General features: G+C 42.4%; 1 protein-coding gene across 1 annotated transcript in view; it reads right to left on the bottom strand.

The window, feature by feature from the left end:
* The window catches only part of itga9 (integrin, alpha 9), a 139,623-nt gene that overhangs the window by 61,097 nt on the left and 60,927 nt on the right, over window positions 1-17,599 (bottom strand). Inside the window, exon 15 of the mRNA XM_036956146.1 lies at window positions 12,328-12,488. Coding sequence (XP_036812041.1) covers window positions 12,328-12,488 — 161 coding nt within the window. The remainder of the gene's footprint in view (window positions 1-12,327; window positions 12,489-17,599) is intronic.

Genomic DNA, 17,599 nt, shown 5'->3' on the forward strand with positions numbered 1-17,599 from the left:
ATGGCTAAAAAGTCATGTTTTTCATCTAAAGAAAAAATAAATCATCAGCTTTTAATTGTGAGCGAGAGCTAGAGTTATTTTTACTCCAAGCTGCTCCCCATAGCCAACATTTGTTTGAGAAGATTTCCCTCCTTTCTACGTCACTTGAGTTTCCTTTTCAGTGGTTAGAGGGAAACATAGTGGGCAGAGAGTCTTCCCTCCGGTCAGACTTGGCCACCACATACTGTGTGTGTGTGTGTATGGTGAGATTAAGTGGCAGCTATCTAGCCAGTACAAGAGCCATCCAGGAAACCTTTTAAATTTAGTGTTCTATTGCAGTGGTTCCCAATCTTTTTTGGTTACCGTACCACCACCTAAATTTTGCTCTGCCCGGAGTAACACTGAAGTAACCCCTCATGTGCATTTTACCAGTAACCCTATGGTCTCGTGTGCGTTTTACCAGTAACCCTATGGTCTCGTGTGTGTTTTACCAGTAACCCTGTGGTCTCATGAGGCTTTTCAAGTACCCCTGTGGATAGGCCAAGTACTTCCAGGAGTCCGCCTAAACTGGGACTGAGATGAGAATAGCTCATAGATTGTCCCAGTCCCTGCTGTCAAATCCACATGGGGACGTCCTCAACAGTATGCTAAACATCTTATGACTCTGCACAATCTAGTGCTGTAATATTACCTAATCCACTCAATTCTGTCCAGACTGATACCTGCAGACAGTGCAGTATTTCAAAGGATATATCAAAGGATATACTCCAAGAACAGGATACATTCAATTTTTCCTCTTTATTTATTCCCATAGCCCTCCTCTGCTCTGACTACATCCCTCTGACTATACTAACCTAGCCATTAAGAGAGTTGGGCCAGTAACAAAAAGGTTGCTGGTTCAAATCCCTGAGCTGACACATCTGTCAATGTGCCCTTGAGCAAGGCACTTAACCCTAATTGCTCCTGTAAATCGCTCTGGATAAGAGCATCTGCTAAATGTAAATGTAATCCCAAATGACGTCCTATATAGTGGACTACTTTTGACCAGAGCCAAATAGAGTGTCATTTGAGAGACAGCCTCAATGCATTTGAATGTTTTTCCATCCTATTGTTTATGACTGCTGCAAGATGAATTGCCTCTCTGAGGACAATGAAGTTTTCTGAATGTGAATAAATAGAGTGGAGCTGCCGTGACTTTCTTAAGAAACCAGCTGGACACTATTACCTTCCTCCTGCCATGTGGATTCATTGTATCAGTTTCCTCTCTATGCTTGTGTGTGTGTATAGCTGTATGTGTGTGCACACGTGTGTGTGTGTTATTGTATCAGCATTCTTGGCCTGCGGTAAATGAAACCAGTTGAATGGCATTGAGGGAATTGAAAATGTCTTACTGCTGCAGAACTGTATAAGGAGGCAAACAAAGCATGCAGTGTGGTTGTGGTGGAAGCGTGTGGCTCTGGCTCTGTCTGCTAACGTGCCAGTGAGGGCTGAGACTCTGGGTCTCAGAGCAGCTAGGTCACTCGAGATACAAGGCGATTTTTGATGTTCGTCCAGGTCCCCAGGATGTCGAAAAGGCCTTCAAAACTGGCCTCTAAGGGCAACGGTGAGCACTATTACCATCAAGTAGGCTTGTGGCTTGCTAGGGCATTGTGGATGGGAGATGTGGATGATGGAAGGGCGTAAGCTGTGAGCTCCCACTCTGGTGTAACTAGCTAGCTTAGCAGGCTATTAGTTCCATTACATTCTCCAAGGAGGATCTACAGTACCAGTCAAAAGTTTGAACACACCTACTCATTCAAGGGTTTTTCTTTATTTGGACTATTTTCTACATTGTAGAAAGTAGTGATGATATACAACTATTAAATAACACTATGGAATCATGTCATAACCAAAAAAGTATTGAACAAATCTAAATATATTTAAATATAAATATATTATTCTTTGTGGAATTTCTTTCCTTCTTAATGAGTTTGAGCCAATCTGTTGTGTTGTGACAAGGTAGGGGTGGTATACAGAAGATAGCCCTATTTGGTAAAAGACTAAGTCAATATTATGGCAAGAACAGCTCAAATAAGACATGAAGGTCAGTCAATATGGAAGAAGGAGAGTGATGTTGTTGGACCAGATGCACCAGTTGCTGCACCAGATGACCTGGCCTTCACAATCACCCGACCTCAACCCAATTGATATGGTTTGGGATGAGTTAGACTGCAGAGTGAAGGAAAAGCAGTCAACAAGTACTCAGCATATGTGGGAACTCCTTCAAGACTGATGGAAAATCTTTCCTCGTGAAGCTGGTTGAGAGAATGCCAAGAGTGTGCAAAGCTGTCATCAAGGCAAAGGGTGGCTACTTTGAAGAATCTCAAATATAAAATATATTTTCATTTTTTAACACTTTTTTGGTTACTACATGATTATGTGTTATTTCATAGTTTTGATGTCTTCACTATTATTGTACAATGTAGGAAAAAATATATTAAAAAAATAAGAAAAACCCTTGAATGAGTATGGATGTGTCCAAACTTTTGACTGGTACTGTAGAGAGAATTTTGATTCATCACATGACATTGAGTTTGCAATATGAAGACTTTATTATAAATGAAATGAAACTGTTCCACAAAAAATGTGCATAGGAAAATCATAACTGGCAGGCAGATCAATAGAAATGGTACAATAACTTGACAATCCAAATGGAAAAGGTTGACAACCACTGGTGTAGCCTATTGCCGGCAACTTCAGGAGCATAATGGCAGAATCTGTGAAGGCCAGCAGCAGTGGGAGGAGGGTAAGGAACAGGTTTTCTTCTGGTTGGGTTATAATGATCTCTGGCTCACTCTTTAGTCATTTGAGTGTCTTCAATTTTAAACGCAGTGTTTAAAGCATCAGACAAGCTCAGTAGCATACATATTGTTGATTTTATTCAAACATAGGGTGTGTATATATATGGAAAAATACACGTTTTAAACAGACGACTCTCGGTCGATCAATCATTTTGTTGTTGTTGGGGAGAGCCCTACTTCGCTGGCAGTATTGTATATCCTCTAACAGTGTCCTGGCACCACTGGGTTTTTAAAGACACATCAACCTATTCTGATGTCTGGACCTTGGAGCTTCTTCTAGGGAAAAAGTTGGGTATGAGCACTGGACATCTGTCTGTTAACCGATGTGCCATTTAGCGGACACTTTTATCCAAAGCAACTTACATGACATACGTTCATACATTTTACGTATGAGTGGTCCCGGGAATCGAACCCAGTATCCTGGCGTTGCAAGCGCCACGCTCATCCAACTGAGCTACAGAGGACCAAAAAACTGTAAACAAGTGAAGATGTCATAGTGACACACAGAAGAGTGACCTCCAGCCTGACAACCGCTGGAGCTAGCTTGGTTAATGCGCACTCTTCGTAACTTCCCATCCCGCGTGTACCAATGAAGTAGACATAGAAAATAGAGTTCATGTTTTTTTCCGTTCCAGTCATTTTAGTTCTATGCTGGATTGGCAGTTGATGGGCATATTAGACTAAATGTCAAAAGTTTAAAAGTACAGTATATGATTTTACAGCTCCTTGAAGACAACGAGTGCTTAAGCTTTAGTATAATATCCAGATACAAAAAGTAGATGAATACTGAGCCAAACCTGCAAGCTATTTCACGATTCATTTTCGTGTCTGGTGGTGTACAGTCAGCTGAGATACAATAAACAAAGAGATAATGTGCCAATTGCACAAAAATGCCTGAACGTGAGACTTGAAAATGAAGGGTAGAGAATAATATGGGTGTTTTTCTCTAGCTCTCAGCTCTTGTAATCACTCACTCAAGTATACACAGCCTCCTGGACCTTACTGCTTATTTCAAGCACCCACATCATTCAGCACGCACGCATGCCCCCCCGAGTCATTTCAACCACCCAAATCATTCAGCATTCATCATTATAACAACCCTGTTTTCCGTCTCTAGAATGTGAGGTATGACTGAGGTAAATACAGTGTGTAGTTTATTTAGCTAAAAATAACTAAACAAAGTCCATCTGGAGGTCTGGTATGCCTTTCCATAACCGTTCACCCGCCAACCAAAACATGTTTAAAATTATCAACATGAAAGACTTATATAATTTCAGGAATTGCTTTAGAAAAAACATGTTATGATTTCACTATTATTTAACTCGCACTCCATAATATTGTGTGATTTACTGAGTGAGTGGTAATTCCTGATCTGCCTCAGATGTAGGGTTGTGAAGAATTACCCTGTGGTTTCTAATCTTTCTTAGTCCATGTGTACACTGTCCATTACAAGTTAGATCAGATAGTTAGCCTGAAGATGAATTGATCAACTGATTAATCCACATCAGGTCCATCTGTGTAAAATAATCTGTTTTTCCTTTGTCCTTTGGCTTGTGCCAACAATCCCCAGAATCTATTTATAGCAGTGAATGAACAGCTATTGTAATAATGGTTAGGCTAATAACTGAAACAACAGAAATAACGTCTTTGTTTTTTACTGAGCAGGATTGATAAACTGCCATGTCTATCCATGGACGGTCATGCCGAGATACAGTACTGTACAAGCAACTTAAATATCTTAAAATAGCTCATGACATGGACTGCTACCCCTACCAGTCATACACCAGGCATGGTCAGAGCCAGTCAGTCAACCCCAAACACAGCTACAGCTAGGTTTTCCATTGCATCACCCACCGGAGCCAGCGACAGACAGCGTGGTGGAGTTCACACACCCACCAACCAGTTCCATTTGACACGACACCACCCTGCTCTTGCTGTGACGTTAACCTCTAATAGTGGGATCCTGTGTTTTAGTTTAGCCATATGTGTATGAGGCAGGGTCTCCCAGAGGATGTAGATGGGCACCAGCTGTTTTCCATTAGCATACCTCAGCCAGCAAATAGAAGGCCTGGCTCATGTGGACACACACTTTAGCAAGACAAATGATAGGATGGGCATCTCTCTCTCCAGTCTTTTCTCAGAGTCACAAACAAACATTTAGAGGATTAAATTAAAGTGTGTAATCCCTATAATCTCTATACTATAATATTTTTCTCCCCTCTATTTCCCTCAATCATATGTACAGTATCAAAGGTCAGACTGAAAGCCATGATCACTCTAGTAGTCTAAGCAGTCTGGTGTGGTTAGGTTGGAATTCTACTTGTGCGGGATTCTGAGCTAGCGAAGATGAGTGAGTGCACTGATTCTTTGGTTGGCTTGTGGTGGTGATTTACATTTAAAATGTTACCTTTATTTAACTCATCTATAGAACTGCAGTGTCTATTCCTTGTTCACACATCTGTGTTCGTTACCCCACACAACAGAGTCAGGAAAATATACCCCTTCAATCCAACAATAACCACTACTAATCAGCTACACTACCAGACACCTCATGGTTACATGGGCTGAGCCTACACACTCCTCTTTAAACCTACAATAAGCTAATTCAGACAACAATTCTTCACACAAAATATGTAAGAGTGTGTGTGTGTATGAATATGCATGTGTGTGTGTGTGTGTGTGTGTGTGCGAATGTTGTGTGAAGAAAATGTTAAAGGTGTCAAGCGAATCTAATCAAAATGTAATGCAAAAATAAATGTCACAGAATGTGAAATACAAAAGGTTATATTGGAAGTTATAACAATATGTCACACCTTTGAATAGTAATTCATTGACTAGAAATAATGCTATATCCAAGAGGAAGTGTAATTTTGGCACCACATTTTTAACACTATTTAACTCCACACAGCAGAATAAGTGATCCTCTCATCTCTGGTTAATCAAACAATTGTACATTGCCAATGTTTTTAAACAAAGTTCTGTTTTATTCTACAACACAGCTCAACTCTATCATGACGTGGTTCTGGCCTGATGAATCCCACTGTCAGTATTACTGGAAGAGTGTTTATCCCTGCTAGTACATTAAAGCACACAGTGCCAGAGAGATGCCAGTTAGTTACGTACGTGGCACACACCAGATGTCAAAGCTAATCTACAGTACACTACTGCCCACCCAGAAACACAGAGGCTGCGTCCCAAATGGCACCCTAATCCCTTTATAGTGCACTTAGGGCCCCACATAGGGCTTTGGTCAAAATGAGTGCACTATAAAAGGAATCTGGTGCCTTTTGGGATGCAAAAAAATCGAGATAATGCTGTGTAGATGTGGAACATGTTAACTTTGGGAATTAACAATACAATACTTCTTATTGCATACCTACAATTTACACAGTTGAAGCTAACAGTTTATGCTCTGTCTGATTACAGCGTTAAATTAGAAGAGGCAACCCTAAGTGTCTAAGTATCAATGACTACTATAGTCATCTAGGAGTACCACTGACTCCACAAAATGATCCCCACTTCACTGGGATAGATTGGATGAATAAACATAACTTTTCATTGTTTAAGGCTCGATAACTGTGTTATTATGTGTAGTTGAAAGCCTCACATATGACATGACTAAGTTGTGTGTCTTAAGTTAAAAGAACAGAATCCAACAGAATACGAAGCCTCAGCCTCACACATTACCCAGTATGATGAATGAGGATTATTATTGTTACAACTGTTCTGTGTTATGTAGTGATTTATATAACAGGTGGGTCTAATCCTGAATGCTGATTGGTTAAAAGGGCATTCCAGCCAGTGTCTATTCCACAAGTTACCACCGGCTAAATCTATGACGTTAAAATGCCTATTTGCTCTGTTTCATCTGACTGCACAATCCACTGTATCAGCCCAGCTAAGCAATTTATAAACTTGATCTCCACTATAAAAAGCATCTAGCCATTATCTCACTAGCCATTATCTCATTTCTTTTGGCGTAACATTTAGTTTTCAACAGTGAAGATTTGTATAAACCTTGCTGTCTGCAACATTGTTTCAATATTCAAATTTGATCTCTAACAGTCCCATAGTGAAGAACGTGCCGGGAGTCGCGACGAGACAGACAGACAGCTTTTTTCAACCATTCGAAATCATGAATCATTACAGAATCTATCCATTTTTTATGCCAGGCGAAATCGTGCCTCATTAGCTCAATGTTATGAATGTATCCAAATAAATGTCACTAGAAAACAGCTGAAACAAATGCAAATGCAGCTACTTTGCTGTTATTATGGCTGCACATTTTGACGTGACTGTTAGCTGTAGTAGGCTAGCTAGCTAGCAAGCAAGGGATAAGAACTTTTCCAGCTAGTAAGGCAATGGAACATTTAGACTGAACGACTGGGTCAGGTCCATAGACACAGAACAAAAAGACTGAACGACTGGGTCGCGTCCATAGACACGGAACAAAAAGACTGAACGACTGGGTCGCGTCCATAGACACAGAACAAAAAGACTGAACGACTGGGTCGTGGTCCATAGACACAGAACAAAAAGACTGAACGACTGGGTCGCGTCCATAGATACAGAACTAAAAGACTGAACGACTGGGTCGCGTCCATAGACACAGAACAAAAAGACTGAACGACTGGGTCAGGTCCATAGACACAGAACTAAAAGACTGAACGACTGGGTCGCGTCCATAGACACAGAACAAAAAGACTGAACGACTGGGTCGCGTCCATAGACACAGAACTAAAAGACTGAACGACTGGGTCGCGTCCATAGACACAGAACAAAAAGACTGGACTGGGTCGCGTCCATAGACACAGAACAAAAAGACTGAACGACTGGGTCGCGTCCATAGACACAGAACTAAAAGACTGAACGACTGGGTTGCGTCCATAGACACAGAACAGACACAGTCATATCTCTGGCAACAGAACCAATAGAACAAACGTCCAGCCGGCTTGGGTAGCAACCCTAGATTTTGTTTCGTGACTATATCTTGTGGAAGGATGAAATAGTATGATACATTCAATAAAATAATGTTTTTAATGAAAATATGTCAATCATTATTTGAATATGTTTGTAACCCGTTGTATAAAAGTGATAATGCCATCGAAGCCGGTGTTTGGAGGATATATTGGAGGATATACTAAACAACACCCATGCCAATATATCTTCCAAATACTGGCTTCTCAGGCATTATCACTTAAGTATACTTATCACAGGGCTGTATAGGTGGGTAGAAGCTCTGGGTTCAGGGATCTTTTAAATACTTTGAGTGTTTGCTTTAGCCTGTCTGGAGTGCCAGATGGGCGGGGTTTGCCGTTTTGGAAACTATTCTATTGGACAATTAAACCAGGCAAGCACAGATAAAGTATAAGAGTTTTTGAATGGTGTTTGAACCCTGGGCTGTTTGGGGGGGGAGAGAGAGAGATGAAGAGAAGGCTAGCATTATAATGACAGATCCTTTCACTGCATAGTTCAGTCGGGCTCAGCCTCCCAGGGAGAAATGAGCCTGGGGTCCACTGTGAAGAATGCCAGTAAAATGTACAGGCTCCGTGTGGGGTGGGACCTCTGGTCCCCATTAGCAGGAGGTGAGACATAAATGTACGCCCTCAGACCTCAGGACATAGGTCCGCTCTATTGCCGCTTCTGAATCAGCTGGCTACCATAAAGTAACTAACTACTTATGAAGTGACAATGGAGCATCTGTCTACTGTTTTTAGTACGAGAAGCTTTCGTCTGCACATTAAGATTCATGCAAATTGCAGTCGTTAAAACTTAGTTTAAAAATAGGCTTCGTTAGAGTTCTAGGCTATACTATCTGAGAATAGTGACAAAGGTTTACTACTGTGACAGAAAGCTTGGAAATTAAATGACTGAAAATTGCATGGCTCAACAGTGAGTGTGGAGGGTTCTTTCTCCAGTTTAAGTCACATATTTCCCTGCTACTTAGCTATGTTAACTGTGTAATAGATTACTTTTCTGCCTCCTGTTTCTACAAGGCCCTCTCTGTCCAGCTGGAGCGTGAAGTCACAAGCTCTGCTGGTCGGCTACTGTGTATCAACCTAGCGGTGCCAAAAGCCATAGTCTGCCCTAGAATGCCTATGTAAATTACGATCACCAGAACGGACAATTTAAAAATACAGTGCCTTGCGAAAGTATTCGGCCCCCTTGAACTTTGCGACCTTTTGCCACATTTCAGGCTTCAAACATAAAGATATTAAACTGTATTTTTTTGTGAAGAATCAACAACAAGTGGGACACAATCATGAAGTGGAACGACATTTATTGGATATTTCAAACTTTTTTAACAAATCAAAAACTGAAAAATTGGGCGTGCAAAATTATTCAGCCCCTTTACTTTCAGTGCAGCAAACTCTCTCCAGAAGTTCAGTGAGGATCTCTGAATGATCCAATGTTGACCTAAATGACTAATGAGGATAAATACAATCCACCTGTGTGTAATCAAGTCTCCGTATAAATGCACCTGCACTGTGATAGTCTCAGAGGTCCGTTAAAAGCGCAGAGAGCATCATGAAGAACAAGGTACACACCAGGCAGGTCCGAGATACTGTTGTGAAGAAGTTTAAAGCCGGATTTGGATACAAAAAGATTTCCCAAGCTTTAAACATCCCAAGGAGCACTGTGCAAGCGATAATATTGAAATGGAAGGAGTATCAGACCACTGCAAATCTACCAAGACCTGGCCGTCCCTCTAAACTTTCAGCTCATACAAGGAGAAGACTGATCAGAGATGCAGCCAAGAGGCCCATGATCACTCTGGATGAATTGCAGAGATCTACAGCTGAGGTGGGAGACTCTGTCCATAGGACAACAATCAGTCGTATATTGCACAAATCTGGCCTTTATGGAAGAGTGGCAAGAAGAAAGCCATTTCTTAAAGATATCCATAAAAAGTGTTGTTTAAAGTTTGCCACAAGCCACCTGGGAGACACACCAAACATGTGGAAGAAGGTGCTCTGGTCAGATGAAACCAAAATTGAACTTTTTGGCAACAATGCAAAACGTTATGTTTGGCGTAAAAGCAACACAGCTGAACACACCATCCCCACTGTCAAACATGGTGGTGGCAGCATCATGCTTTGGGCCTGCTTTTCTTCAGCGGGGACAGGGAAGATGGTTAAAATTGATGGGAAGATGGATGGAGCCAAATATAGGACCATTCTGGAAGAAAACCTGATGGAGTCTGCAAAAGACCTGAGACTGGGACGGAGATTTGTCTTCCAACAAGACAATGATCCAAAACATAAAGCAAAATCTACAATGGAATGGTTCAAAAATAAACATATCCAGGTGTTAGAATGGCCAAGTCAAAGTCCAGACCTGAATCCAATCGAGAATCTGTGGAAAGAACTGAAAACTGCTGTTCACAAATGCTCTCCATCCAACCTCACTGAGCTCGAGCTGTTTTGCAAGGAGGAATGGGAAAAAATGTCAGTCTCTCGATGTGCAAAACTGATAGAGACATACCCCAAGCGACTTACAGCTGTAATCGCAGCAAAAGGTGGCGCTACAAAGTATTAACTTAAGGGGGCTGAATAATTTTGCACACCCAATTTTTCAGTTTTTGATTTGTGAAAAAAGTTTGAAATATCCAATAAATGTCGTTCCACTTCATGATTGTGTCCCACTTGTTGTTGATTCTTCACAAAAAAATACAGTTTTATATCTTTATGTTTGAAGCCTGAAATGTGGCAAAAGGTCGCAAAGTTCAAGGGGGCCGAATACTTTCGCAAGGCACTGTATATATATTTATTTTAGTTTTACCCCTTTTTCGTGGTATCCAATTGTTTTTAGTAGCTACTATCTTGTCTCATCGCTACAACTCCCGTACGGGCACGGGAGAGACGAAGGTTGAAAGTCATGCGTCCACCGATACACAACCCAACCAAGCCGCACTGCTTCTTAACACAGAGCGCATACAACCCAGAAGCCAGCCGCGCCAATGTGTCGGAGGAAACACCGTGTACCTGGCAACCTTGGTTAGCGCGCACCGCGAGTAGACAAGGACATCCCTACCGGCCAAGCCCTCCCTAACCCTGATGACGCTAGGCCAATTGTGCATCGCCCCACGGACCTCCCGGTCGCGGCCGGTTACGATAGAGCCTGGGCACGAACCCAGAGTCTCTGATGGCACAGCTGGCGCTGCAGTACAGCGCCCTTAACCACTGCGCCACCCGGGAGGCCCCAGAACGGACAATTTTTTTTGGGGGGGGCCTGCCATTTTGGGCTCTATTTCTTTTAAATTATGATCAAGTTCGATCCCCCCTTAGGTGAATTATGCACCTAAGGGGGTGTGGTGTGCTATCCAGATGAGAGCGCGGAGTCAACAAGCCTGTCAAGAGTAGATGGAGTGGCTGACCAATGTCTATGGGGCTGCAAGAGGACAACATAGCAGAGAACAGAGGATGACAAAGTGGAGAACAGAGGATGACAGAGCGGAGAACAGAGGATGACAGAGCAGTTGCACAAATGATAAAGATAGCCTACAAATATATAAAAATACAGAATCAAGATAAAATAATTGTATAAATTATATATAAATTATATATAAATCCAATCTAGCCTAACCGGTTGGTTTTCGACTGTTTATGTCCAAGGCTTCCATTATTGACGGCGACGTCATCTTGCAGCATTGGGTTTACTCTCTCAGGCAGAATAAAAACGACTACATCGGCCATGATCCTTTGAGCGCTTCAAATTCAAATACTTCCGGCTTCATGCGCCATCGGGAGTTTTCCCTAAGAATACGTGGATGAGGTCAGCACTATTACTATCAACTGGTTTCAATGTCTATGGTTTCTACCCATGTGGAGATGACAGCACAGTCAAAGTAAACAGTGGTTTTATGAACCATTATGACCGCCTGCCTTTCACCTTTGACCTGACCCAGCAGGCTACAGTCAAATACCACTCAAACAGACACACATGCAACCACACACATCAAGGACAACAACCACCCGAGCCATTGCCTGTTCACCCCGCTATCATCCAGAAGCCGAGGTCAGTACAGGTGCATCAAAGCTGGGACAGAAAGACTGAAAATCAGCTTCTGTTAAATAGCCATCACTAGCACATTAGAGGCTGTTGCCTATATACATGGACTTGGAATTCACTGGCCACTTTAATAAATGGAACACTAGTCACTTGAATAATGTTTACATATTTTGCAATAAATTATATGTATATACTGTATTATATTCTACTGTATCTTAGTCTATGCCGCTCTGACATCGCTCGTCCATATATTTATATATTCTTAATTCCATTTCTTTACTTAGATTTGCGTGTATTGGGTATATGTTGTGAAATTGTTAGATATTACTTGTTAGATATTACTGCGCTGTTGGAGCTAGAAACACAAGCATTTTGCTACACTGAGTGTACAAAACATTAGGAACACCGGCTCTTGCCAAGACAAAGACTGATCAGGTGAATCCAGGTGAAAGCTATATGACTGACTCCCTCATATGACTGAGGTCTAAGAACTCACCTTAACGTATGCAGTGTACTGGTGGCACTCCACTGTGTTGATGTCCAGACTGAGCTCGTTGCTCACAGAGCTCATCTGGGCTCCGTTCTGAACCAAGTACACTCTAGAAGGCTGGCTCCTCTGTCTCTTATCCACATCAGCTGTCAGGTTATACAGCAACTCTGGGAGAGAGGAGAGAGAGTGGGAATCATGGGTTGGATAAAGCTAAGTCATGTTTCACTTCACACAGTCTGAATAAGACATATTAATACAGTCAAACATAGGGGAGAAAGAGGCCCACATGTGTTAGTTAGAGAGGCAATGTAGGCTACTAATAGCACATTTTAATAGTGACAATGTTTCGATCCAAGGTGGATCTTAGTCAGGTCTAGGGCTGATGCGGTGACGTATTACCTCCACACTGGCGGTCACGTCATGAAGGCAGTCAAATTCCACATGACTGTATAGTTACTGTAATTAGGCTTCTCCAAGCTCTGATGCTGCTGCTGGTCATTAGTAGCCTACCAAACTTGCTAACTACAATAGACTCAGCACTACATTGTCCCTATAATCACTCTTGACTTCAATGCAAATGTATTAGAAAATCTAATCAAACACTTCATGAGCTCATGTTGCTCAACATTTCTATAGGCTATGCAATTGCGGGAGAAAACAGAGTGATGGCTGCTAATAAAAAGAGGAGGATCCCATCAGCTTTCTATAGGCTAGGCCAACTAAATGTATTTCTCAACTTTCCTAATATTAAGCACATTGCTTATATTTACAGCAGGAGTATAGCCTACCTGGCTGGCATGACAATAAACCACGGGGATTAGCATCCTCCATTTGCTATTTAAGTGCATAGATGACATGTTTTTTTTCCCGCTGCCTCGTTTCGATACAGGTGCATGATAATGGTCCATTCTAAATTAAAACAAATGTCACACATATATTATTTAGCATATGTAAAGACCAGATTAAATTGGGTTGGCTCCCCCCCCCCCCCCCCCCTTGGGTTGTGCCGTGGCGGAGATCTTTGTGGGCTATACTCGGCCTTGTCTCAGGATGGTAAGTTGGTGGTTGAAGATATCCCTCTAGTGGTGTGGGGGCTGTGCTTTGGCAAAGTGGGTGGGGTTATATCCTTCCTGTTTGGCCCTGTCCGGGGGTATCATCGGATGGGGCCACAGTGTCTCCTGACCCCTCCTGTCTCAGCCGCCATTATTTATGCTGCAGTAGTGTCGGGGGGCTAGGGTCAGTCTGTTATATCTGGAGTACTTCTCCTGTCTTATCCGGTGTCCTGTGTGAATTTAAGTATGCTCTCTCTAATTATCTCTTTCTTTCTCACTCTCGGAGGACCTGAGCCCTAGGACCATGCCTCAGGACTACCTGGCATGATGACTCCTTGCTGTCCCCAGTCCACCTGGCCGTGCTGCTGCTCCAGTTTCAACTGTTCTGCCTGCGGCTATGGAATCCTGACCTGTTCACCGGACGTGCTACCTGTCCCAGACCTATTATTTGACCATTCTGGTCATTTATGAACACTTGGCCATGTTCTGTTATAATCTCCACCCGGCACAGCCAGAAGAGGACTGGCCACCCCTCATAGCCTGGTTCCTCTCTAGGTTTCTTCCTAGGTTTTGGCCTTTCTAGGGAGTTTCTCCTAGCCAATGTGCTTCAACACCTGCATTGCTTGCTGTTTGGGGTTGTAGGCTGGGTTTCTGTACACTAATTTGAGATATCAACTGATGTACAAAGGGCTATATAAATACATTTGATTTGAAATCAAGAAACGTCTGATGGGTGACAATATTAGCCTATCACTTGTGAATTATATATTATCACTTGGGAATGACGCCCAGCGTAAGAAACAATGCCCCTTTTTTTGCGACTTTTTCTAATCATAGTCGCTCACCTCATGTAGCCTGGCCCATAGGCCTATATGTTTTAATATAAGTTCAAACCCCCGAGCTGACAAGGTACAAATCTTTCGTTCTGCCACTGAACAGGCAGTTAACCCACTGTTCCTAGGACGTCATTGAAAATAAGAATTTGTTCTTAACTGACTTGCCTAGTTAGATAAAGGTAAAATAAATACAACTTTTTTTAAATTAAGCATATTAATAACTGGCATATATAAGCAGCACGTGAGTTTCACGTTTGGGAAAGATCATTTTCACCATAAAATGCACCTTTATAATAAAAGCATTACATGCATAATGCATTTGCGGTCACTTTTCATAATGGTGTTTTCCGCTAATGGAACATTTGCGCTTTTAGCCTAATACCATGTACACATTGCTGTGCTTATAATGTGAAGAAATAGCATAATAGTTTATCAACATTTTAAGCTAAACGTTCTGATCTGTTACGGCAGCCTCATTGCATAAAAAGGTTTTTGGGATGCTAGTGGTGCATGATAATGCAGTCATCTGTAGTCATTTGGGATCTATCTGTCCCAGACTATGTTAGGAATATATATATTTCTCGCACAGAATAGAATAGGTTGACTTTTGTACTATGGGGGATAGTAGATTGACATAGGCTAGTGCTTTTGCTGTTCGTTAGGCCTACTCATCCTGTTGGCTGACGAACAGTAAATGGGAAAGTTCTTCAAATAGCTTCAATATGCACCTCGGAAGTGGATAAGGATTTGCGCAGTCCCCGATGTGTCTGTCTTCACTTGTAGCCTGTGAGCAAGACCTGATCACGTGACAGAGAGCCATATGAGTGAGAGGCGCAGCACAATAAGGATTGCGCAGCACAATAAGGAAGAAGGGCACAACACAGCACTCCGGGCCACAAAAGGCATGTTTTTTTGGGGTGCATTACGGCCACAAAGGGGATGCCGCTGTGAAATTTGAAGCATTATCAAGTTCTTGTGAAGGCTATATCACATGGATTTATTCAACTTTTTTAAATGGCTTGTAGGCTGTGTGTGGGCGCCAGGAGATGCTGCATGTGTTTATGTTAATTAACTGTCAATTACCGTGAGACCGACAGTTATTTGCTTGACAATCACCGGCTGACGGAATTTCGTGACTGCCACCGCCCCAGTTAGGTCAAGCCTTAGTTGGAGGTCTCACTACCAGACATGCACACACACACACAGGAAATGAAGCTGGGATGTATAGCGGACGTTTTACGGGCCCCTGACCAATTCTACTATTTTGTGTGTTCTTTGGAGCTGATCTTAATTTATTTCGTAAATAATGTTTCCGCCATCGTTTCCTATGACCGAAAAGAGCTTCTGGACATCAGAACAGTGATCAACAGCCTTGATTTGGATGAAGATTTCTACTTCAATGAGTCAGCGGCACAGGACATACTGCTCACCCCAGACCAGGCCCTAATCCCTGACACTCGGAAGAGAAAGAGACAGCAATATAGAGGCTGATGTACAGGTACCCCGATTAAGCTACGGTGGAGAGTAAATGATACGCTTCTACTCTCTGTTCTATTCTACAATCACTGGAGAACAAACCAAACAAACTCTGTTTGAGAATATCCTATCAACGGGATCTAAAGAACTGTAATTACCTATGTTTCTCTGAAACTTGGCTGAACAAGGAGATGGATAATATTCCAGCTGGTTTTCTATGAATCGGCAGGACAGAACGGCAGCGTCGGGTAAGCTCAACGGGAGTGGTGTTTGTATCTTTGTTAACAACAGCTGGTGTGCAATCTCTAATGTTAAGGAAGTCTCAAGGTTCTTCTCGCCAAAGTTAGTATGGTTTATCATGAGGCATTCTATTTACCAAGAGGTATATATAATTTTCGTATCTGTCTATTTACCACCACAAACCGATGCTATCACTAAGACCGCACTGAAAGAGCTGAATAGGGCCATTAGCAAACAAGAAAATGCTCATCCAAAAAGTGGTCCTCCTAGTAGCCGGTGATTTAAAGGAGGAAAACTGAAATCTGCTTTACCTCATTTCTACCAGCATGTCACCTGTGCAACTACAGGCAAAAGCAAGGCAAGATCACCTTTACTCCACACACAGAGATGCATACAAAGCTCTCCCTCGCCCTCCATTTGGCAAATCTGACCATAACTCTATCCTTCGGATTCCTGCTTACAAGCAAAATCTCAAACAGGAAGAACCAGTGGCGCGCTCAACACGGAAGTGGTCCAATGAAGTGAATACTAAGCTACAGGACTGTTTCGCTAGCACAGACTGGAATATGTTCCCTGACTCATCTGATAACATTGAGGAGTTTACCACATTAGTCACCGGCTTTATTAATAAGTGCATCGACGACATCGTCCCCACAGTGACCATACGTACATATCCCAACCAAAAGCCATTGATTACAGGCAACATCTGCACTGATTTTAAGGCTATAGCTACCGCTTTCAAGGAGCGGGAAACTAACCTGGATGCTTATAAGAAATCCCGCTACGCCCTCCGACAAATCATCAAACAGGCAAAGGGTAAATACAGGATTAAGACCAAATCCTACTACACTGGCTCTGATGCTCGTCGGATTTGGCAGGGCTTGCAAACTATCACAGATTACAAAGGGAAACCCAGCCACGAGCTGCCCAGTGATGAGAGCCTACCAAACAAGCTAAATGCCATCCATGCTAGCTTTGAGGCAAGCAACACTGAACCATGCGTGAGAGCACCAGCTGTACCGGACAACTGAGTGATCAAACACTCCATAGCCGATGTGAGTAAGACCTTTAAACAGGTTAACATTCACAAGGCAGTGTGGCCAGACGGATTACCAGGACGCGTACTCAGAGCATGCACTGACCAGCTGGTAAGTATCTTCCCTGACATTTTCAACCTCTCCCTGACCCAGTTTACATGTTTCAGGCAGACCACCATAGTTCCTCTGCCCAAGAAGACTAAGGTAACCTGTCTAGATGACTATCGCCCCGTAGCTCTCACATCTGTAGCCATGAAATGCTTACATTACTCACATCAACCTACACCAATTTGCATAACACCCCAACAGATCCACAGATGAGGCAATATCTATACGAGGCAATCTCAGAGGAAGGCCCTAAAAATTGGAATTGAGTCGAGCCTCCCAACTCAGGTTGTTTCTCAAAATGCATATTACCGTGCTCTGAGCATGCAAATTGAAGCATGGGAGGGTTGGAGTATAAATCCAAATCAAAGTATGCGAAATGGAGCATTTACATGTACATATTTTGAAGCATGCATTGATTCAAGCTTCAACGGAAAGTATGCAAAGAAATATGACGCAACCATGTAAAAATAATGCTTTTTTTTTAAATCAATGGTGGACATTATTTCAACTGAAGCAAGAGAAAATACAC

Source organism: Oncorhynchus mykiss, chromosome 20 (genome assembly GCF_013265735.2).
Source record: "Oncorhynchus mykiss isolate Arlee chromosome 20, USDA_OmykA_1.1, whole genome shotgun sequence".
In the NCBI taxonomy this organism is placed as follows: Eukaryota; Metazoa; Chordata; class Actinopteri; order Salmoniformes; family Salmonidae; genus Oncorhynchus; species Oncorhynchus mykiss.